The 24,798-nt window shown below is 41.9% G+C and overlaps 1 protein-coding gene across 1 annotated transcript in view; it reads right to left on the reverse strand.

Moving 5' to 3' along the window:
• Nucleotides 1-24,798, reverse strand: part of LOC126455658 (juvenile hormone esterase-like) — a 70,997-nt gene that overhangs the window by 40,853 nt on the left and 5,346 nt on the right. The window contains exon 2 of the mRNA XM_050091425.1: nucleotides 503-640. Coding sequence (XP_049947382.1) covers nucleotides 503-640 — 138 coding nt within the window. The remainder of the gene's footprint in view (nucleotides 1-502; nucleotides 641-24,798) is intronic.

Consider the following 24,798-nt stretch of genomic DNA (forward strand, 5'->3'; position numbering starts at 1 on the left):
GATTTGCAAGCTGATATCGTTCCCTCACAACATGCCTGTCATGTACACAGCCTATCTTGCAGGAGCTGGGAAAAAGGACCTACTTGCATATCTCCACTCCTACTGCAGCTAGGAGGCTATAAACGCCACAGTGACACACACACACACTCACACACACATGCACACACACACACACACACACACACACACACACACATATATATATATATATATATATATATATATATATATATATATATATATATATATATACCATTCTATGGATTGCAGGGTTGTGATGGCTGTTGTATAGTGAAAATAGTGACAAATAGCGCTGTAGCGCTGTAATATGTAATTTCTTTACATTCATTACCTTCTGCATTCTGAATAAATTGAAACGATGCTCGTCGAGTAGTATACTATCCTGACTTTTGGAGACATACATAGTTTCGTTAACAATATATATTTGAAGTACAACTGCGAAAACTTGAACACAAAACTGAGGCTTACAGGTATACATTACCTTTGGAGTGTATACGTTCAGGTAAAGACAATCTTCGTCACCCAGGTATTTGTTTGCGAGGAGACTGAACTGAGGGGCCATATTTCCTTCTCTGGTAGCATCTCTGATACCGGTCCATGAATCACAGGGCTGTGGCGGCTGAAAAGTGAGGACATTTTGAGTCTTTCATAGTGTGATACTAATGCATCTGAAAATAGCATTGTAACATAAACTCTTCACAGCAAATGCAGTGATTTCCCCAATCCAAAGAAACATTACTAAAATAACAGCGTCAAATGTGATGCTACTTGCCGGAAGTCACCTCATAGAAGACATCAAACGCGGAAACGCAATTGCAGGTGTAGTGTATGACCTAGAACATATATTAAATACGCGTTAGTCGTAGAAGCAAATAACGCCTATTGTTGCTTTCCAAGCGTTAGTGAAACTCTCGTCACAGAGACAACTCATCCATTGATCTATGTGTAGTCTAAGGCTAACAGTCGCAACCTGCAAGCTGCAAATATTTCTCTCAAGAGCATTGATAGTACTAACGAGTGTGACTGTCATTTCCAATGCCTGGCTTCTTAAGAGATTCTGCATGAAGTACTGGATGGTGTTAGCTATCAGACGGTTCCAGGTAGGCAAACTGCAGTTAGGAATGGATTACGCTCCTTTTGCACACTTCGACCAGTAATGATAACGCTCATCGGAAATCCACATGCTGCTGCCACTAAAATTTTTCGAAAACTACATGATTGCACGTCTCAACCACGAATATGAATAGCGAAGAAAAATTGCTCTCTGAGACTGTATAACTGACAATTTGAGGCGCAACTCACAGAGGCCACCTAGGTGATGAAGTCCCTAGTGTCGTAGAATAAGCTGATCATACAAACACAGAAGGAGAAGTATGTGCCATTGCTGTCCCAATGACTTCGTACTTCACAACTTGGATGAGCAGTGAGATTGGGAATGATCCACCTGACCGTATGTATGACTGTCCTGTACAGCACATGCGTATGCTGCTTTCGAAGAGATATCTTAATCGGCACATGAACTACTAAGCATAAACTGGCGTGTGATGATTGTTTTATTCTACGATCTCCCTTTTCACAGAGACGCGCGTCTTTTCCTATAACGTTAGCATGACTTTTCCGGACAGATGTAGTGCCACTGAAAACCACTCGCGTCTTCTCCTAGGACGTGGTGTCACTTCCGGCGTTTGCGACTCAGTAGTAGAGCTGATATCTGTTTCCAGTCTGTACACACATTATCTCGCTAGGAAATAAAACGTTAATGTTGAGACTTTTATTGATGAAGTGGATCAAATACTGTAACTGACGTATATTCAGCCCCTCCTGTGATTGTACTACCGCCTCTTACAACTTTAGCATCCAGGAGGTACGTATTGTAAATTTGTATGTAGGTAGTCCTTTATCTTTCCTTTATTTATTTCGTGTTCTTGTGTAAACGAAAAAATTAAAATGCAAAGAAAAATTTTGTACGTGTGTTCTGAAGTTCGTGTATGACAGGGAACAATCATATATGAAAAAATTTGTAATAGCGGAAGTAACAGATGAAGCAGAATCCGTATAAAGCTGGACTCAAAAGTCTCAAGATTGACAGAGGTGATAAGTCTGATTATTACTGGGAAATCATTTGCATTTGTAAGAAGGAGATCTTTTGTTGATAGTAACGAGTGGAAGGTGAAATCTGGAAAAGAGATATCGAAGTATTATGCAGACACTCTTGCTCGGTACTCGGCTTTGCATGAACGGACGGACGCGACCGCGGATTCAGTCGGTCAAAAAATTAATGATTTTGATTAATGCAGAATAGTTAAAGGAGTGATGGAAAGTGGTGGATCTTACGAATATCACGGAGGCAATGTATGCAAACGGACCACGCAGTAATTATTTAAAATGGCGGGCAGATTCAGAAGTTTCTAGAACACTATTGCATAGTTATTGTTCCAGCAACTCACCGAAATTCGATGCAGAAGAGGATTGTGGAAGAACTTAATAAGTCTGAAGATATAAGGCAAATAAAAGCCAATAATTTCAAGAGAGAAGGCTTTCTTTCAAGATCCAAAGTGTAACATGCCGGGAGGTAGACGCTGGTAATACAATGAGCAGTCTAGTACCAAAAGAAATCACATCAAGAGGACACAAACGCACCATGATATCTTGTGGGACTATGCTGAGCCATTTTTATGTTATTCAGGACACAACAGAGACTGCCAAGCTCGCCCACTCTAAGGACTGTGTTAAGAGCGGAGACACATTTGTCGTTTTCATGTATAAAACTGAAGAATATTTCAATAGTTGGACTGATGAGTCTAAGGGCAAAACCTAAGTCATTACGAGTGAAAATTAATGAACAGATGTCCTCCCATTAAAACATGTAGTAGCCAGTCGTCCATTGTTAAACTTATGACTGTCTCTACGTTTAAGCAACCCGGCATATACCAGTCCCGCATCCTGCTCCAAAACAGTTTGAAGTTTTAGTGATTATTCTGTCAAAACGCGACGCGTCGGAGCAGCAGGGGAAATTTATTTACCTTTTGGTAATTAATTTTCATATTGACAAGATAGCATCTGTCATCTTTCAATGGCCAGCGATCTCCAAAACAGAAGCAACGCGACGGCGCAAAGATCATTCATCACTGCCACCACGACACAGGGTGAGACACTTGGAAGCTCCAGCAATTTCTACGCAACCATTATCTTCACTTCGCAACGTGTGAAAACAGAATTATTAACAAATAACAAGCAAACGTTAACAGATATTTAAGAACTGTATTCCTTAGGAAAAGTACTGAACAGAAGTTTATCGCATACCATTATATTGCAGCACACAGCACTTTCGCAGTTACAATTTCCAGCCACATGATATAAACACAACTGCGTGAGACAGGTATCACAGTTAATGTGAACTTTTTTGCGGTGCTCTACAAAATACATTCGGTGGTTGTAAAAGCATACGATCGACGATAATATTGTGAGCTACAATGAGAACAAAGGGAGGACATAACGAGACATATAAAAAAATATAAACGTTATTCTCCAGGAACCAGAAATGTCTTTGTCATTCATTGCATTAAGTACCATTCTATGTTACGACTACGTAACTTCCACAAAGGTTCTCACTTTCGTACACAATCATTATTTCAGTATTCTGTCATTAATTCTACTGTGAAAATCTTACAAAAAAACTGAAGGCTAGTACATGTGATTAGTGCACATCCCTCCACTTTTTGCGTTCCCTTAACTGTGTCAGATTACAAGTACGTCTGAACACACACTGCACCCAACACTTCCAACGATGGGCCTCCGCAGCCGACAATCCATGCATGTGCCAATGTTAACACCACGACATCGACAACTACGCCTGATGTTTTGTTTGTGGGACACTCAAATGCGCTGTCATCAGGACACGTACGAAGTCCCAATTTTTACACAGTCCAAGTTTTACACAAATCAATGCAGCCACTATCAAGAATGATGATGTTGATGAAAACACAAACACCCAGTCCACGGCAATGGATATCCCAAACCGGCCGGGAATCGAACCCGTGACCCTGAGACCCAAAGGCGGCAACGGTAGACACTAGATCACGAGCTACGGACGGTAACTCCGCCGGAAATGGGCAGGTGACCAAAAGCCCTGAACATTGGCACAGTGGCGGAGCGATGCACGATCTTGTGAACCCCGATACCTTCTTCATCCTGCCGATGGACGGGTGTGAATCCGTCGACATCAAGGGGAACAGCTCGTTGACACCTGTACTGCGGGACGGAGAGAAGCTGGCGGTGGCTCCATTACATTCATGTTGGCATCCATGGGTCCAGTGGACCTCTTGCAAGGCCCTATGATGGACAAGGAGTATTGTCCACTCGTTGCAGACCACGTACACCCCTTCATGACGATCACGTTTCCCGACGGCAATGGCATTCCCTTAACAAGAAATTGCGCCATGTCACACGTCCAGAAGTGTGATGGAGTGGTTCGGAGAAGATAGTGGCGAGTTTCAATCGATGTGTTGGCCCCCAAGTCACCAGATCTGAACCCGATCGAACAAATCTGGTATATGATTGAACGTTGCGCCAGAGCTCATCGCACCCGTCCTAGAAATTAATGGGAATTAGGTGATTTGTGTGTGGAGATGTGGTGCCAACTCTCTCCAGCGACCTACCAAGGCTTCATTTCTTCCATGCCACGACACGTCGCCGCTGTTATCCGTGTAAAAGGTGGCTATAACGGCTGTTAGGTAGTTGAACATAATGTTCTGGCTGATCATAAACCTGGCATCGCAGTCGTTTCCATTGGCAAGGGCGAACATGTCCAGTGCAGAGTAATGGATGCAAAAGAATCTAACTAGATATTCAATTAATAGGGCAGCTTCAAAGACATTTACCTCAAAACATCTTGTCACAATCGCGGCTTTTTACGTGTTAATATCAGACCTCATGCCATGTAATATAATGCATTGTGTCAAATACAGTAACACCATAGATGATGTCCTGTTGTCTAACATGTCAACCAACATAGCATATGTTATGTGCAGTAAGATGCAACGTGTCATTAAAGTTTAGGAAGCATGCATCTCCACTCTGAGATACTTTCTTAGATAAATACAGCTCCACTCTCGGATACTTGCTACTGTAGATGCATCCCCCTCTAGAAACACCTAAATTTGTGTCTACTTGTTCTTATACTCCCCACCATACATAGACAGTGGTACACAGACAGTGGGTGCGTTTGGGGAAGTAATAGTTCCTTGGGGGAAAAAGTCAACCCACCCCCTCCACCCTACACACAGATATGGAAAAATTATTTTAGCGTCTCCCCGGGAACAAATCAATCCCCAGAAATTTTGTCCCCCCAGAAAAGCTTTTTTAGCAACTACATGTAAGATCTTCGGCACAATGATATTATACTCGTATATTGTTTGCTATAGTTGAAGAAGCTTCCGGATTTTAGACACAGGAGCATTTATCCTACAAACAACATGCAGGTATGCGAACACTCTGCAGCTAATAAAGCTCACTGCGTTGGGTAAATAGGGTTAACTCGCAAAAACTGACGTAGGTGTCAAGATGTTTTGATTTAAATATCTACGAAGCTTCCAGATAAGTCGAAAAGCTAGTTCTCTCTGGCCAGGGCAAATTTGCCTATTCTACTATGACAGGAGCATTTTCATTCTGGTTCCCAAATGTAACTCTACCATGATGCTGACACTACACCGTCACAGCTTGGCAACCGATGTAAATTTTTGTTGACGCGGATGACAATTTATCTGATATAGGTTCTTTGTTTGTTTTTCTAGCCATGCTGCCTTTCGATGGACATAGTTATTCTGGTTCCTTTACGGATACGTGGCTGGTATGGTTGAACCTGTCTTCTCATGGCACACAAGCCTCCGCACCATGTCTAGGTCGGCTGTGGGAAGTTTTTTGTTTTATCTTGGATTTGTTAATTTTTCTCATATTTTCTATACTTTTCATTTTATTTTGTTTTGTTTTTTAATTTTGTTTTTTTATTTTTTATTTTATTGTTACAGACATTTTATTCATATATGCATGAGACTGTATACGTAAATACTGTGAGAGATAATTACAACCATTTAATACAGTGCACAAAACAACAGCAAAGATAAATATGATACCGAACGAAATATTAAATACAGTGTGAAGTTTGTGTTAATAATGTATGTAAGTAGTTCATATTACGTAAGATACGACCATATTACACTCATAAACTTAGGATGCGAACAAGAATGTAGAATGGTTGCACATATAAAATCGAGGTCACAAGATTCATGTGAATTAGTAGCTCTGAAACTTAAGAAACTGCGCGAATCTCTCTGTGCCCACATACTGCTGTTAAAAAAGTTTACTTGTCAAATGGTGTCTCGAGGGCAAAAGGCTTTCGCCTGATTTAACAGCAGCACTAGATTGTGGATTATTGTGCTTCTTAAAAGTTGTAGCCGAGTAACCCATGTGCCGAACCACACGATGAAATAGTACGAAATAATACACGGACGAAGATACAATCGTCCATTATAAAATGTGAAAGTATCTATAGAATGCATCCTGAACTGCGGAAAACAATGCGCCGGGGTACGCCGGCTCTTCGACATCCAATTATTTGGCGACCAGCAGGAAGAAGCATCCTAAGACACAAAGAAGAACCAACTGACAGTTGAATAACTTGACTAATTGACAATCCACTTCAGCAATTAATTAGTTGAGGATTTAACCCGTTGACTAATTAACTGCTGGACCAAAATATTCCCAACTTATTGGAGCCCTACGGATCTGTGGGTAAATCTCACTTACCTATCAGCTCAGCGAACATAGCGTTTCAAAATATTCAAAAATTTCTCGAATGATCTTGTAAATGAAATGTTGTACTGAACCAAATGAAGAAAAGAACTTGCTGTGTAAAGAATTGTGTACCGCATGAACGGTAAACGATTCGCGCAACAAATAGTAATCTACTGAATCTTGTTATTATATCTTATCTTAAAATTCTTTTTTTTAATTTATTAATACGTTTTTGGCATCACCCACACAGGCAGCCTCGGACCATAAAAAACAACAGCCATATAAACTGAACATACCTAAGCGATATAAATAAATTAACATATTTAATATATTATAAAGTAATAAACATTCTGTATTTCTATATTCTTACTTTATCGTGTGTGATAAAATCGTATAGAAGCTTATACCCTATGTCTTCTGTGGCTAAACTGAATTTAATGTTTGTAGGCAAGGCATTTACGAAAGTCACCGGAAGCTGTAATAGTTTCATAGTTTCTTGAAACCTTGTATGGCAGCCGAAGAAAATGTGGTTAGCAGCTTTCTCACTGCAGCATTCACACTAAGAAGATGTGACCACGTTGAGGCGGTAGAGATATTGCGAGAATCTCCCGTGCCATTTTTATATAATGTTTCTGTTGTATCTGCAGTTGTGGTAACAAGTGTGTGATGGAAGATTAGGTACCACTGCGGCATAGTGTCGCTCTTTAATTTCTTATGACCGTTGGAGGATTTCATACCACCGGGACCTGATTACAGCGCTTGTTTTATCAGGAATATCGTCGGGTGGCACTTTAGCACATCTCATTGAAGCAGTGCATACAGCTTCCATGGCCAAAGAATCTTCTTTTCCATTTCACTCTACTTCGCTGTTTTGTTTCACCCATAACATGCCGCACGTGTGATTTAAGCGAGAAAGCTCCGGCACTGCTTCTATAAGCTGATACACGCGTACTAGATAATTTTTGGTGTTGTTGACGTCTTAGCATTTCAGCAGCGTCAGTGATGAGCACGAGTCTGATTAAGTGTACTGTTTCTTCTTGCATTTCTCTTGCGTATTTAAATCCCTATAAAATCGCTATGACTTTCGCAAGTGATTACAGACTTCAACTACCGTGAGCTTGAATTTGCCTCTTCGATTAGTCTTGACGTCTATGAATGCACTTCCTGCCCCGTTATTTTGTTTGGAACTAGCTGTGTAATTTGTTTTTACTTATCCGTTCCAAAGTCGTACACAGATACGATAGAGAAGTGTTGGGCCTGTATGACAAAGAGCGTTCATGCGCCTTCCTCATTCAACATGTTTCTGGGATATAGATCAGGTTGGTCCATATTCTGTTTAAGATGTTCAACAGATGAATTGATGTCTTTTCCGGAATATGTTGAATCGTAGAATAATGAAAGTTATCCGGTCCAGGGGCCGTATTCTTGCTGGTGCTCCAGTGAATTCCGACAGGCAGAAATTTCCGTTTAAGGGGAACTTCATCTGATTGTCTGCCATTAGATCGTTGTTTTCCTGCTCAGCAGCGTGTGGGGTCTAGATCCATTAATTGTTTTCTAAAAGATTTTTAGATATTTCCCGACTTTTCGCGTTGTGTATTAATTCCTCTTATCTTCTTAATCTTATTCCAAACAATAGCCACGGAGCATCAAGTAGATAGGGTAGTGCATAAATTCCACCGGCTTTCCCTCTTTGTTTTTGTATAGTCACTTTGACCTTGCCTGGATCCGATTAAAATCACGAAAATTTTCTTCCGTGACGCTTGTCGCTTGAATGTTTTGAGTGCTTCTCTCCTCTTCTTAGCTGCCCTCTCACATTCTTTGTCCCATCAGACCTAGCAGCAACATAGAAGGCGTGTTTCGTGGGACTGAGGCCTTAGCTTCCCTTCCAGTAAGATGTACTTGGTCTGCATAGCCCACTCTCACATCCCCACTTTCTTTGAAGTCGTTCAGCTTTTTCATCAGAACTTCTCCATATTCTGTCCGATTTGCGCTTCTTGTACGCCACTTATACTGCGGAAAGATCTTTATCCCTGTACTGAGGTTATTCTCACATTATATCAGTATCGGTAGGTGGTCAGATCCGAGTGGTTCTTGTAATACGTCCCAACTGACTTCAGCGCAAAATTAGCCGAGGCGGAACTGATGTCTACAACAATCTTTTGTTGATTAAGTCAGTTGATTCTCGTCGATGTCCCGTCGGTGAGTACCTCTTCTGGAATATCCCTTCCCACTCTGTCTTCACCATCTAAGTCCCAAATGAGACAGAGGGTGTTTTTGTCCCCTACTATTACATTTAGATGGTCGACAGTATTCATATTTTTCTTGTATGTTCCCTGTTTACGTGCTTGTTAGAAGCCCTAATAAATCGCTAAGTGATTCACATGGGCACCTCTCGTTCGCAGAGTGACCCCACATGCCTCTACTGGAACGTTTTGAAGATTTAGTTTTATGAACGAAAATTCCATAACTTTTCTTATGAGGTATTTTACCCATGTTGAATCTTGTGAACCTTGCAGCCGTTAGTTGGTGAATGACTTAACCAGCCACAAATACTTTTCAAATTCTTTATTTTAGTGCCATTAGTTGTTTCGGGCTGGCTAATACTTTTAATTAGACAGATGTTTTGACCAACAGCATATCATCTGCTCCCACACTGCAAAAGAATATTTGAGTATTTAGTGCCACTTTGTAAGTTGTTTCATTAATAAAAATACGCTGAATTCCTTGATTTATTTACATGTGACGCAAAACATAGTGTTCACTTATACAAGTTAAAGCTGATGGTGACAACGAAACAATTTTCCATCTGCTGGAACTTGGTACGTGAACACAACTAGTCGGCATCATGTATAAATTAGACAAGCACTTCAGTGAATTTTTGTTAATGAAACAACTTACAAACCGGCACTAAATACTCAAATATTCTTGAGCAGTGTGGGAGCAGACGACATCCTTTTGGTCAAAACTAAAAGTACTAAAATTTTGTTCACCACTATCATCAGCTGTGTAGTACGTTTTTAGATCAGATATAATCAGGCGTCAGTTGTAGAAAGTTTTAATTAAATTAATTTCCTGACTAGCGTCGTCAAATTTATGTTCCATCCTCAGAAGATAATACAATTAAGCTTACTTAGGAAAGCAGTCCACGAGATTACTCCGGAAAATAAATTCCTACAAAAAATGGGTGCAGAGTAAGAATTTAGTGATTTCCAGGATTGGACCACCGTTAACGGTAAATTAGCGACAATAAGTGTACAGTAATAAACAGATTATAAAACATACGTCCATAAACTTTTAGGTAGGACTTTCAAGCAGTTAAAAAGTAACGTAAAAAATGCTAAGATATTGTGACCATAAAAACATCGCATCATAAGTAAGATATTACAAAACCATGACGATTAGCGTCAACAGACTGACTATAAAAGATTTCACTTGTATAAGAAGCAACGGGTGCCAGTGTGCCTAAAAGTTTACGAAGACTAAGCACAGTGAGGGCGCTTCTGTCTATAACGTTAAGTCAAACGAAACTGAACAATTTTAAGGAAATGAAACAACATTAACACATTATTCTCATGCGCTAATCAGGCGCGTCTTTGCACCGCTACGGCACACTGACGTGAATGTTTTTAAAGCACAACATTCGCTTTCTCGGCGCCTGTCGCCGTTATGCCTAAATGCTCACTGCTCCGCTCTCGTGACAGAAATCTAAAGTGCGGCTGCAACAGTAGAAAACTTTGAGTACTTTTACGGAAGTGTCACTAGACTCCCCTTCGGCAGCAAACAAGACTTAGTACTCTGACAGACCTTTGGTTGAACGACTCACAACGCTGTTCCTTACTCAGTGATCGCGACTTATTGCCATAATCGCCACGGGAGAGGATGGAGCTAGCTGCTGCTGCAGGCCGTGTCTGCTGTAAATACGATGCTCTATTGCTTCGGTGGATGACACTGTTGGACACGTGCTTCGATCCCCACTTTGTTGTTTAACTGCAACTTTCTAAAGGCACCAGAGCCTCATTGTATACAGGAGAAAAATAAACTGCAGATGAAAATTCTTATCTGAAACAATCATCCACCAAGGCAAAAGAGGATTGTATCCATAGGAGACAACACCTGTCTACGCAGAAGCTAGCTCCATCTTCTCCACTAGCGATCTTGGCAATCAGTCACCGTCACTGAGTCCGCTCCTGATAGCTGAGTGGTCAATGCGACGGAGTGTCATACTGATGCCCCGGGCTCAATTTCCGGCTGGGTCGGAGATTTTCTTCGCTCAGGGACTGGGTGTTGTCCTTATCATCATCATCATTTCATCCCCATCGACAAGCAAGTCGCCGAAGTGGCGTCAACTCGAAAGACTTGCACCAGGTGAACGGTCTACCAGCTGGCCGCTGTGGCCGAGCCGTTCTACGCGTTTCAGTCCGGAACCACGCTGCTGCTATGGTCGCAGGTTCGAATCCTACCTCGGGCATGGATGCGTGTGATGTCCTTAGGTTAGTTAGGTTTAAGTAGTTCTAAGTCAGGGGACTGATGACCTCAGATGTTAAGTCCCATAGTGCTTAGAGCCATTTGAATGATCTATCCGACGGGAGGCCTTAGCCACACGGCGTTTCCATTTTAGCGTCGCTGAACCGAACTACGAAAAACAAAGTGCGACGTTCCCCCTAAGGTCCGTCAGCGTACAAAGTCACGTATGCTGCCGAAGGTATGGTCTAGCGGTGGGCGCCATTGCCTCCAGTTTCGATGCTCTGTAGCGTCTTTGGGTGACGTTTTCAGACACGGTTTCCTATCTTCAGTTTCCTACTCACGACACACTCTGTATCCACTAGAAGTCTGTCAGTATTGTTTCGAAACAAACCGTACATAGTATCGTGTGTTGAACTTGAATCTGTCAAACAGGACACAACACTTTCAAATAATTTTGGTCAGGATGGTTTTAGTTGCGACAAAGTAGCGCGCTGATGAACCAAGTGTGACAGTACGTTGAAGACTCATCTATTTTTCAAACACAATTGAAATTTGTGAAGCAATCGAGCTAGTCCAGTTCTGCAGCTGAAGATAGCATTAGGACCGCTTTAATCCCCGAGTTGCAGCATTTTTGTACTGAAGAGTTATGTTACAGTGAAACCTCTATTTACGGTCCCATCTCGATATTTTTTTACGTCGACGGTAAAAGAATTCGATGAAGTACATTGCCCTCAGATAATTAAAATATCGAATATATTAATTAAAGGATCACATTCATCTCTCTTTACATCTCCATCCATTGTCGTAGTTGCACCTCTCCTGTGCTGTATCAGAACCGAAGGTTCCCATCACCTCCACCTCTCCTTTGTCTAATTTTTCTTGTGTACGACTTAACTGCGGTCAACCTGTTTTCTTTTATACATGTCCAATAAGTATGGCTGACTGAACAATGTTGAGTTGCGGAACACGGAAACTTTGCATCACTCCGACGACACATTTGAAAGCTTTGAACCTTTCAACTAGACTGAGGACTACATGGCAGACGCCACCAGAGGCAGCAATAAATAAACAAATAACCGTAAAGGTATTTTGAATAGTGCCACACACAGTCATTCGTGTCTCACTGGAGCTTGTAGCTCACAATGAAGACTGTTATTGCCTGAATGCTACTGGAGATCGAGAAAATAAGAAATGTAGTTAGTGAGAATTGTATTTATTTAACACTGGTGTCTTTCACACAAGCACTGTGTTCACAAACAGCCTCTTGCGCATAATACGTAAAAATGTACATTTACGTCTAAGGTAAAGAAATCGAATATCAATCGTTCTGAACACATCAAGGGACGTCACATGCTTCAGAGCCTTCGTTAACTATAGAACGAGGCCCACGAGAAAGACAGGCCGTGGCGCGTGCGTCACGAAGGTAGTCTTGAACTCGCTCACTCCCTCAGCTCAGCAGACAAAATGCGTTTCTAAGCCATTTACCTCGCAGCTGGGCGTGTAAGTACTAACGAGACTTGCACCTTCACTGGAATCTGCTATTATGAAGTCTTCTGATTAACAGTACTACAGCAAAATTTAAGATCAGTTCTCGATATAAATAGTATAACGGCTTGTTTATAGCATTTAGTCTCTTCTGCTTAACAGTACCCATTATATGGTGGAAGTGGTGCCTTATGCAACTGATAATCATTTTAGCATGATTTTATTTTATTGTACGCTGTAACAAATTATGAATAGGCCCATTTACTTCCCATCATTATAGGACTAATAACAGTAAGATTCCATAATAGCGGATTCCTGTACAAGATTCAGCTTTCGTTTGTACGGATACGCCTAGTTACGAGTTAACAAGTGTAGAAACGTAGTCTGTCTGCTGATTTGAGCGAGCGAGTGAGCGCAGGGGTACCTTCGTGATGTAGGCGCCGCGGCCTGTCTTTCTCGTAGGCCTCGCTATAGAGTGTCTGACGTTCCATTGTGTGACCGCCACTTCAACCAGCTCCGCACCGACACATCAAGTTATAAAATCATAATGTGTACCGAAATGCGAATATATTTCTTATTTTTCTGCTCAGTAATAACTGTTTTTATAATATACTCATGTACTAAAACTTCCTGTTTTTTAACGTTTCATGTAAGTAAAACTTAAGGAAGAACGTCGATCCGCAGTGGCATGAGCGTGAATGACAGAGTAGGTGGAACAAGGTAGCCAAACAATCGAAGTGCCATTTGGCACACAACGAGAAAACGCAGTCATCACAACGATAAAAAAGCAGCACGAAGGAGCCGACACATCTCCAGAACGTACATGAAAACTAGCCGTCTGAAGTCACGAACCATCGTCATTCATTCCGTGTACTATTCCATTTCTAGTAACGACAGACAAGGGCATCGATTTTTCAGAGTTGTGACGAATCAAACAAATATATAAGAGATAAAGCTGCTGCTTCTCGTACGCAAACTGCAACTTCCTGTATCGTTAATGTAATAAAAGTGTAACAGATGATTATTTTCACTTCGATACAGGGTATTTCGATCACTGCGGAAATGGAAGTAGTTTTGGAGCTGCCAGATAGTAGCGCATGCGTGAAACTGGTAAAAATTTTTATTTTTTAGTTAACAAGTGGGGCCCAAGCCGAATTTATTTTTTATTCTTTTCAAACTGAAGGTCAGAGTCCGGAATTTCTAGCTATGGAAACACAAATACGGCTCAAGTGATTATTCCATGGTAATAAACAGAGAAATAAATGTCCATAGAGACATGAAATTATATTTACAATTCTTGGCATTTAGTAGGGTTTTCACGTTTTTGCCGTTCCTTTTCCTGTCTTATCCCTGAAATATTGACCATTTCTCCTGGGATACCATTTCCCAGGAGGCATGATCAGTATTCAGGGATATGAGAGGAACGAGCATTCAAGGCAAAAACGTGTAGTGAACATGGGTTAAGAAATGCATACTTTAAGAGCTACAAGCATTACATATTCGATACTGTGGAATAAATCTCTTCTACTGCAAGCTTTCTACCTTCCACATTTTGGCCAAAACAAGAAAAAAATGTGTAGTAAAAATGAGCTCTAATATTGGTACCTTAAGACATATGACAACTCTTTCAGTACATAAAATGTGTGTCACAGTACTGAAGGTGAGCTTGTGCTCATTGCCCTTAAAGTACGGATTTTAGAGGCCATGTTTACTAGATATTTTTGCTTTCACAATAGCAAAGATGAGCAGGTGCTCAAATCTCTTAAGGCAGGCATTTTAGAGCCAATGTTTGTTACACATGTTTTGTCCCTAATCAATGTTCCTGTCATATCACAAAATGCTGACAGTCCTCCTGGGACACCCTGTGTACGCGGTGTCCTACCTATCTTTGACAGCACATATGTTTCGAAAATGAAACAAAATGTGTAAAATACAGTTAGCCGGGCATGCACCTGTGTTAGGGATTCACACAAGGGGCAGAAATGCACACTCCCTACTAGCAAACAAACATCACATTCAACACAAAGTTACCTTTCTGTTTATCTTATTTTTTTAAGGGCACGCATTTTTTTTTTTTTTTTTTTTTTTTTTTTTTTTTTTTTTACTGAAATGAAAACTACAGGTACAGTTAGTGAACGCAAACGTCGTTTCACTGCTGTAAACCGTATACTTTCTGGAATACTTACAATTTAAGTAATGGAAACGGTGCCACAGTTTCTGCCACAATGCTGTAATGCCGTAATGTTGGCTGCCTGCAGTGTCATAAAGCCGGCTTAGACAACCCTTGCTCTGCGTATTACGGCGGGAACTATGGCGCCGTTGACGTCCTTCAAAGTCTAGGTATTTCAGAGGGTGTGAGGATCAGAACAGTGGAAAAAAGTCTACCATCACTAACTGCAGCTCTAGTTTTCATTTAACTGTGAGCCCCTGACATTTTCTTTCGTGGCCGGCCGAAGTGGCTGAGCGGTTCTAGGCGCTAAAGTCTGGAACCGCGCTACCGCTACGCTCACAGGTTCAAATCCTGCCTCGGGCATGGATGTGTGTGATGTCCTTAGGTTAGTTAGATTTCAGTATTTCTAAATCCTAGGGGACTGATGACCACGGCAGTGAAGTCCCATAGTGCTCAGAGCCATTTGAACCATTTTTTTTTCTTTCGTGTCGAAAAATTTTTAAGGTGTCAGAGTTAGGTGGAACACCCTGTTTATAAAATATACATATACACAAATGTGTCAATATAACGTGCGAGCCTCTGTTTGTGGTTCTGTGTGTGTGTTTCTATGATCTCACGTTTCCATATTTCCGTACTGCCATGCCGCCCTCGTGCCTTGCTGCTGTGTTGCCATGTTTCTGTGCTTCTCTGTTCCCATGTTCTCAAGTTGCTGTGTTTCTTTGTTTCAGTGTTGCTGTGTCGCCATGTTGCTGTGTTTCCGCGTTATTGTGTTACCATGTTGCTGTGTTCCTGTGTTCAGACAGTGCACAAAAAGCAGAGTATATCTTAGAGACAGCACTTTCAGCCTCAAGACTCTCAAAAATCAGCAAGCGCAGTTGTTGACACAATGGGCCAGCCACTGTAAAATGCAGGATTCAAATCGCAATACTGCCAACCTGATAAATTTCCGTTATCTCACGTACCTTGAAAGTGACTCTAAAAAGCAATACACAACAATGCCTGAGTATTTCAAAGACTTGTAGGCAATTTACAATTGACCTCTGCAACAGTCATTAAATACCTAAACTGATATTGCGCTACTTCACCTCGCTATTAAATCAGGAGTTCCCATGATCATATTACAACCACTGACAGCCAATCTGTAATGTTTCAATACCATCATTATAAGCAGACACATCCAGCTAGGCAGCTGAAGTTGACCAAAGAAACTGTTCCTGAGAAAGGACCCAACAGCATCAGTAGTGTGATTCATAGACTTCGAAGGCAACCACTCGCAGAATACAGCAGACTTTTTTTTTCTCTCATTTAGGATCACTGACAGAGTGCTGATTTGCAGGCAGGCTCTTGGAGGAACTATTGATAAGATTCAGCAAGAAAGAACCACGATGTAGTTTCAGCAGTCATCTGTCGACGGAGCTCAACAGCTGATTACGAAACTGAACGTAAGAGTTGTCACCACAGCTAGGTAGGATTTGAATTTATCGCATCATAACCAAAGGACCTCTAGTCAACCTGAGGTCACAGTCTCTTTCTCAGAGATTAAGCTACTGCGACCATCGTCGAAGCTTTTCTTGCATTTACATTTTCATGGTAGATCAATTACAGTAGCCAAATCCTGATCTTGCGGCCCAAGAATCCTCGTCCTTTTGTAAACATACATTTCCAAGTGGTACTTAAATACGCCTTTCCGAATATAATATATTGAGGCCACGAAATCATTGATAGAGGTATTTCACAAATGAATTTACACCTCTATGGCGCAGTCTTCGACTACTGTCCTTTTTCTTGATTTTTATCCCTGTAAATTTATGTTTAGTAACATTTCACATACGTTTTCATATTTCTCTCTCAGTACTCCTATTTCTAGCCGTTATTTTTCTTTTTTTCTGGAAAACATATGTGAAAATTAGTACACAGGATAAAATTGAAGGCATTTCATGCTTAGCAGCACTTGCAACCTACGAGTCATGCAGAGAGTTTAGTATGAATGGGACAAGTACATACTGTATTGTTACGTCATCCGTGAAAACGCAGGTGCAACTTATTATGTACTATGTACAGACGGTTGTTAAGAAAGAGGACATGCAGATAGTAAATATGGTCTTATACTTTGGCTAGGATTGGACTGGATTATTTTCTAAGTGCAAAAGTGTGGTTGGCGGGTAGCACTGATGTTTATGTTCACGTACAAGTCTATCCTCCCTAATTAGCAACGGAATCGGCTACGATGTGCACGCTTATCAAAGTTATATCACGACATAGTATGAAGGCTTTCACGACCGGATGACATATCTTCTGGTAAACCTTGCGGGATGTAAGGTCGTGGTCCACGAAACTCTTCAGCTCCTAACGTTTCGTCCAGTGCTTCGCTGGACATCTTCAGAGGGGTGTTTCTCCTCCGGTGAGTCTTGCCGACTGACGGGTCGGACGTCTGAGAGCGACTTATGTATCGTAGAAAGTGGGCGTGACCAGAGTTACACGTGATATACAGAGATAACCTTTGTCAGAGATAAAACTTAACTATCGATCGTAATCTTGTCACGGATAAAACTGTCTAGCAATTCTGTAGTGCTACTGTCCAAATATCACTAACTTAGTGATATTTGGACAGTAGCACTACAGAATTGCTAGACAGTTTTATCCGTGACAAGATTACGATCGATAGTTAAGTTTTATCTCTGACAAAGGTTATCTCTGTATATCACGTGTAACTCTGGTCACGCCCACTTTCTACGATACATAAGTCGCTCTCAGACGTCCGACCCGTCAGTCGGCAAGACTCACCGGAGGAGAAACACCCCTCTGAAGATGTCCAGCGAAGCACTGGACGAAACGTTAGGAGCTGAAGAGTTTCGTGGACCACGACCTTACATCCCGCAAGGTTTACCAGAAGATATATCACGACAGTTCTTCAATCGAGATTTCAAGCAAAAGCTGAAGTACTCTGATCACGCTCAGTTCTAGGGACGTAAGCAGAACGTTATCGAATAGCAGATATAAAGTGGTCTCAATTCCACTGTACTCTCTTTCTATGTGCTTCTGCCAGTAGTATATATCTGTTGTGAATATTTCATAGTCACTCGTGAGAATTGACCTATGTACCGCCGTCAGTTTAGTAAACTTGTTAGTGCCGGATGTCGGAGTGAACGGCGGCAGAATCACCCCTGGTCTGCGGGTGCAAGGCGTTCGATCGGGTCGATCGCAACTATCTGGAAAGAGTGCTCCGCAGTATCAGATGCCCTGCTACTACCGTCGACGACGTAAAGCGTCTCTTTCGTGTGCTCATTCCTCCTATCTCGACCCATCGTTCGGTGCGTCAAAGCTGTCTGCTCTCTGCACTCTTGTATGCTTTCGCCATGGAACTGTTGCTCTGAAGCCTCTGTCAACACCTGTCCGGGATGTCTCTCGGTAGCTACGTATTTTATTGCACCGCTTATGCGGACGATCTCGTCCTCTTTCTTCGTAGCAGTGCTGAGGTCAGGGAGTCATTGGGTGGGAATCTCCTGGTAGGTGTCTTAACGTCCGCAAGTCGAGCGCTGTGGCTATAGGTGCTGATAGCGCTGCTCCACTGCCTGTGGCTACTGATGCTTGGGACTCGATTTCGCGAAGTATCTGTGGTGCACGATTGCCCTCAACTGCTGACAGTTACTATCCCAATTACTAGCTGGGCTCCAAGATCAATTTTACGAGCCCTCGATATCCTGCAATGGACACAGTATGTCAATGTATATTTGACGTCACGTATCCCCCACGTGGCACATATACTCCTCATTCCGCCATCCACGGACCATAGCATGCTGCGGCATTGGGTTGACACGTTCAACATCGTACAAGACGTCACCCTCTTCGCCGTTCAGGGGCTGTTCAGCCCTGTATCATGTCCCTGGCAGAGCGTTAGCCCTTTTCGTCAGCTCTAAAATGGTGCTGTGGCGGCGTTGTCCTACGTGCCTTACCAGCCTGTTGCTGAGGCCCTTGAACCACGCTCGCTCTCAGCCCCCGTCCAACTTTCGACGTCCAGCCCCCCTTCTTTTATTTTCGCCATTTTTTCTTTGAACTAAGCTATGTCTGTACTGCGATGTTGCCGCCTCACGTAATGTCGACAAATGCGATCTATTTCTTTCTTCACCAGAACAGGTCACCTAATGAGGGGTAGCATTCTCACGTCGATTGGAATGTCGTCTGGCAATCAGTGTGCTTACCACTGACGTCCTGTCTGCATCGTACTTTACGGTCAATAGGAGTCAAGTATGTCGGTTACGCATTCACGGGATTCACCTTGAAGACACACCGCTGTGTGTCGCTTGTGAAGTTCTGGACACAGACGAGCATCGCCTGGTATGTGGACCGGCGATAGGTGTCTTGTTCTTGGTGAGTCAGATGCTGGCCTTAATTACACCTACAACTTCTCATCAGATATTACCTCATCTGCTTCTTCACCCGTACTCGGGGTACTTCCTTCAAACGAAGACGATCCCGTGAAGTGAATTTCTGCATACGTAGTTCATTACTTGCCTGAGGACGACGAGAAAAATTTACTTGATTTTTGGCACTTAGTGAACGACATTGTGCAGTTGTCCGCAATTCCCAACAGAGGCAATTTTTCTCTGATTTTCTTTGTAGTGTCATTCTTAACCCACCTAGACTTGGGGTGTTCCTGCAATTGGGTGATGAGGGGGGGGTTACCGGTTTTTCTCTGGTCTCTGGTCATTGGAATACTCTTTCCCAACAAACTGTCCGTTCAATAGTCCCACCATACGTGGCGAATTGCTGCTCCCTCCTCGCGACGTTGGTGTCTTGCTAAGCTTGGTTATTTCGTAAAAACGTAAAAACTAAAATAAAAATAAATAAAATGAAACAAATAAAAAGTTTTGAATATAAAAATAGGGAAACGACTTTGTACCTCTATTCCACGTTCCATGCGCTTTCCTTGCTTCCTGGAGAGGAAATGGTACATAGCGGACAGGTCTTGCGTTGCGAACCCTGCCCACTTGCCCTCCACACCTCGATTTGGGTGCCAGGAAGGTTCCATTATAACAGAACTTTAAAAAGCTGGTAGCGTCTTTGATTCGTAATCAAAACGTCCTCGGTCCACGGTTCGAACGCCGTCATTCCTTAAGTTTTGAATAAAAATCAGCAACGGCGGCAAGTTACCCTCATTCTACCAACGGCTTTGTCAAAGAAAGCGGAGGAGTGAACAGAGTTTCAGGACGCTATCTTGCTTTTGGAATGGGAAACTGACCCTAAGACACGGAAGAATCAGCAGTGATCAACGGATGGAGATGGAAATGGAAACCACCGTATTAAAGACACATAATATCCACAGCCATGCTTCTTGTAACCGTTAAAGTGTCATGTCTCTCCACTGGAAAAAGGTTCCGGGCTAGGCCCCCATCTGGAACTCCGGGAGGGGACTGACAAAGGGGAGATGACCATGAGAATAAGAGCGAATAAACAACGAAAGAATCATGTTCTACGAGACGGGGCGTGGAATTTCAGAAGTCTGAACTGGTACAGTAGCTAGAAAATCTAAATAGGGATATGCTAATGATTTATCGACATGCAATGGGCGTCAGTCAAGTGAAATGGTCTGACGAGTATAATGTAATATTAACAAAAGCAGAAAAATATATAACGGGAATATGATTCGTTATGAACAGAAAGGTACGACATAGAGTGAATTCAGTGCTAGAATTGGTCATAGGAGAATGAGCACCAAACCAACACTGAGAACGATGTTTCATGTATACGTGCCGATGTCGCAAGCCGCAGATGAAGAGTTAGATAAAGTATCTCAGAATATTGCATGAGTAATTCTGTACACAAAGATAGATGAAAATCTAGTACTTTATGCGATTGTAGCGAAAGGAGTAGAAGAAAGGGATACGGGAGAGCATGGGTTTCGTAGTTGGAATGATAGAGGAGAAAGACTAATTCAAGTCTGCAGCAAATTCCTGATGCTAACTGCGAATACTTTGTTCGAGAATCAGAGGTGGAGGTATTCGTGGAAAAGGCTGAGACATACTGGAAGATTTCTGTTAGATTAAATCATGGGCAGGTAGGGATTCCGAAATCAAACATTGAATTCTGATCAATTGAAGATACAAAATCTGATTGGATTGTAAGGCATACCGAGTAACAAATACAGACAGAGATCATAAATTAGTAATGATGGAGAGAAGGCTAAGAGACTAGTCAGGAAAAATCAATAAGCAGAGAAGTAAAATGCGGAAGTACTACGGAATGAGGAGAAACGCTTGAAGTTCTCCGAGGCTGTAGATAATGCGGTAATGAATATCGCAGTTGGCAGTTCAGTTGAAGAGGAATGGACATCTCTAAAAAGGGAATCAAGGAAGTTGGAAAGATAAACGTAAGTACAGTACTAAGAAGATAATTGGACAAGAACCATGGACAACCAAAGAAATATTTTAGTTCGTGGGTGGAAGAAGAAAATATAAAAATATTCTGGGCAATTCAGGTATAAAGAAATACAAGTTGCTTAGGATTTATAAATACGAGTTGCTTAGGATTTATAAATACCAGTTGCTTAGGATTTAAAGAAGCACTAACTAAAGACAAGCTAAGGTGAAATGGCTACATGAAAAATCTGAAGAAATTAAAAAGAAATCATCGTTGGAAGGAAAAACGTCATTCACACAATTCCCATGATTGCAAGAGTCGACAAGTGCGAGACCTATCAGCTTAACAGCAGATGCATCCAATTTGCTGACAAGAATAATACACAGAAAAATAAAAAGATAATTGATGACGTCTTAGACAACGATAGATTTGGTTTCAGGAAATGTAAAAGACCCAGAGAGGCAATTCTGAAGTTTCGGTTGATAATGGAAGCAAGACTAAAGAAAAATGAAGAAACGTTCATAGGATTTATCGATCTGGAAAATGTGAACGACAACGTAGAAGGCGGAAGATGTACTAAATCCTGAGAAAAATAAGGGTAAGCTATAGAGAAAGATGGGTAAAACACAGTACGAAGAAGAACCAAGATGGAAAAATAAGAGTGGAAGACCAAGGACGAAGTGTATGGATTAAAAAGGATGTAATAAAGGGATGTAGTCTTTCGCCCCTGACGTTTAATTTGTATGCCAAAAAAACAATGATGGAAATAAAAGAATGGTTCGAGACTGAGATTAATATTCAAGGTCAAATGACAATGGTTCTAATGGCTCTGAGCACTATGGAACTTAACTTCTGAGGTCATCACTCCCCTAGAACTTAGAACTACTTAAACCTAACTAACCTAAGGACATCACACACACCCATGCCCGAGGCAGGATTCGAACCTGCGACCGTAGCAGTCCCGCGGTTCCGGACTGCAGCGCCAGAACCGCTAGACCACCGCGGCCGGCCAAATGACATTAATGATAACATTCACTGATGACATGCTGCTCTTAGTGAAAGTGAAGAAGAATTACAGATGTCTTGAATGGAATGGTCTAGTGAGTGAAGAATATGCATTGAAAATAAATTGGAGAAAGGTGAAAACCATGGGATATACCCTAAATGAGAACAGCGCGGATTTTAAGATCATAATTGTTGACCACGAAGTAGATGAATTTTAGAGAGGACGAGTCACTTTCTCACCATTCTCCACGTTTGAGGGTGCCATTTAATATTGGTTTAACACCCAAGACATCGTTTTTGTGAGACAACAGGAAGGTATCGGCGAGCGCAAGCATTGCTGGGAACATATACATTGTTAATGAATGTGGGATCTCTATGGTGGCTCTCCTTCGAATGTTATTTTTCCAGAGTTGAGAACAAGCAAGCAGTTTAGTCATTTAAAAGTAACTCTTGCAGAGGACGTTTGGGGCTTGAAACCCACTTGCATCTATTAGGGAAAGAAACATCTCTAAGCCCTTCCCGGGGACAGAGCGCTAGGCACAAGAATTTATCGCATCAGTATCCAGGAAACGCATTTCGTCGAAGAGGTGAGAAAACAGCCTGCCTGGACCTACCTCTTAGGCGCCTCTTGCCACAGCAGGGACTGGGGCACAAGAGACATCTAGGCCGCCCGGCCAATGCGTTACAACAGTCCCGAAGATGCCCTTTGTGAACAGGGACGGTGGTCAAAAGAAATTCACGAGTTCCCATGTTCACCGTGGACGGAACATCATTGAAGGAGCCGCCAGGTGATGTCTTCCCTCTGCCTGCAGAGTTTTGTGGGAAGCCTAAGGCCTTCAAAACAATTTTAGAAGAAACGTGACATTTATTGCAATTCTGAAATGGTCTACGTTGGAACACAAAAGCACTTTCCTTAGTTTAGCTGTGACCCTTGGTAATATTCAAGCCGCCTAGATAATGATCTACATGATAAAAGTGTTGTTTAGGAAACTAAAAACACGCTGCCTATAGTGGCCGTGGCAGCACAACAGCTCCTCCTCTCTGCACAGGAATTTACGAGTAGGGATTGGCTGCTTCTCCTGAAAAAAGAAGAATATTGTTAACTTTGATTAAGACTGGCCAGTGGGTGGAGAAGAGGAGTTAGAGGGGAAATATGGAGCTTGTCTAGTCTTGTGATTGGCATGAAACCCTTCTGGAGGTTTGCAGGAGTGCTTTTGTGGAGTTTACTGAGGTTTGATGCAAAGGGAGAAGAAAAGGAACTTGGTCTTCTGATTCCGACTCGGGTCTGGAGAGAATTCAGGTCTTGACTTTTGTTATGAAGGGGCTGCACTTGGGACACATGTCCTGAGCATGTCCTGAGCGTTTAGACCTGAGTCATTTTGGACAACTAGCTGTGCTGAGGGCAGTCTAATTTGTGACAGGCCTGCCACGTAGGCATTTGAACTCCTTCTGTGCACTGCCATATAAGTGAGTCAAATTGGTCCATGGTATAACCAGAGATTCGGATAGTCACACGCTGGAATCTGCCGAGATTTATGGACTCCATAAGAAATTAATTGCGATCACCAGCTGTGGGCTTGCTAATTTCTTCCCGTGATAGCGAATTACAGGAAACACACATCGCTGCTCTGCAGATGCTTAAACCACGACCGTCACCTGAAACAGCGCTGCACATCAAGAAAAGCGGTACTGCATTGCTGCTCCAGCTTGTTATGGCAAATATGATTACAATCCCGCCACTTGTCTCAGCTGCACCAACGTAGTATAACTTCTGTGTAGAATAAATCCATCGAAGTCTGTTCAGCGTTAGATAATTTCGGCTTGCGTTATCGACATTTTGAACCAGAGTAAATGATTCAATCTGACAGTCCTTAGTCTTTCCTAACCAGCCGCCATAAATGGAAGTGTTAACTGTTTGTTGCATATTTGTGATGACATCAGTTCATGTTTTATATTTTGTCATCACGCTTAATATCTATTTTTATCCTGTTTTAATCAATGAACTTTAGTCATAATTGTTATGAAAGGTCAGTGCTGTGTTGATACATTAATTACCCATCAAAATTGACTAAGATAACGACAGGGCCGCAATTTCATTAACGTTATTTCAGCATTCAAGTTAATTTAGCTTCTGATAAATGAATAACCTCTAATGCAAGCTATCATCAAGAAACACAGTTAAAGGGGAAAATCAATTTAGCAGACACATGGGGCAGTTAATCAAGTGGGAAGTTTACTAGTTAAAGTGATTGCTGTCAGGGCGGTAACTCATAGTCACTTGTCGCCTTCCAAAAAAAAGAAAATAAAACCACAAGCCCAGTGTAGTCTTGCAATGTTAAGGAATTCCGTTACCTAGGCAGCAAAATAATCCATGACGGTCAGAGGAAGAAGGAGATAGAAAGCAGACTAGCACGGTAAAGCAATGCGTTTATGGCCAAGAGAAGTCTACTTCTATTAGCCATAAATCTTACTGTGAGGAAGAGGTGCCTGAGAATACCTTCACA

This window comes from Schistocerca serialis, chromosome 2, assembly GCF_023864345.2.
Source record: "Schistocerca serialis cubense isolate TAMUIC-IGC-003099 chromosome 2, iqSchSeri2.2, whole genome shotgun sequence".
NCBI lineage: Eukaryota > Metazoa > Arthropoda > Insecta > Orthoptera > Acrididae > Schistocerca > Schistocerca serialis.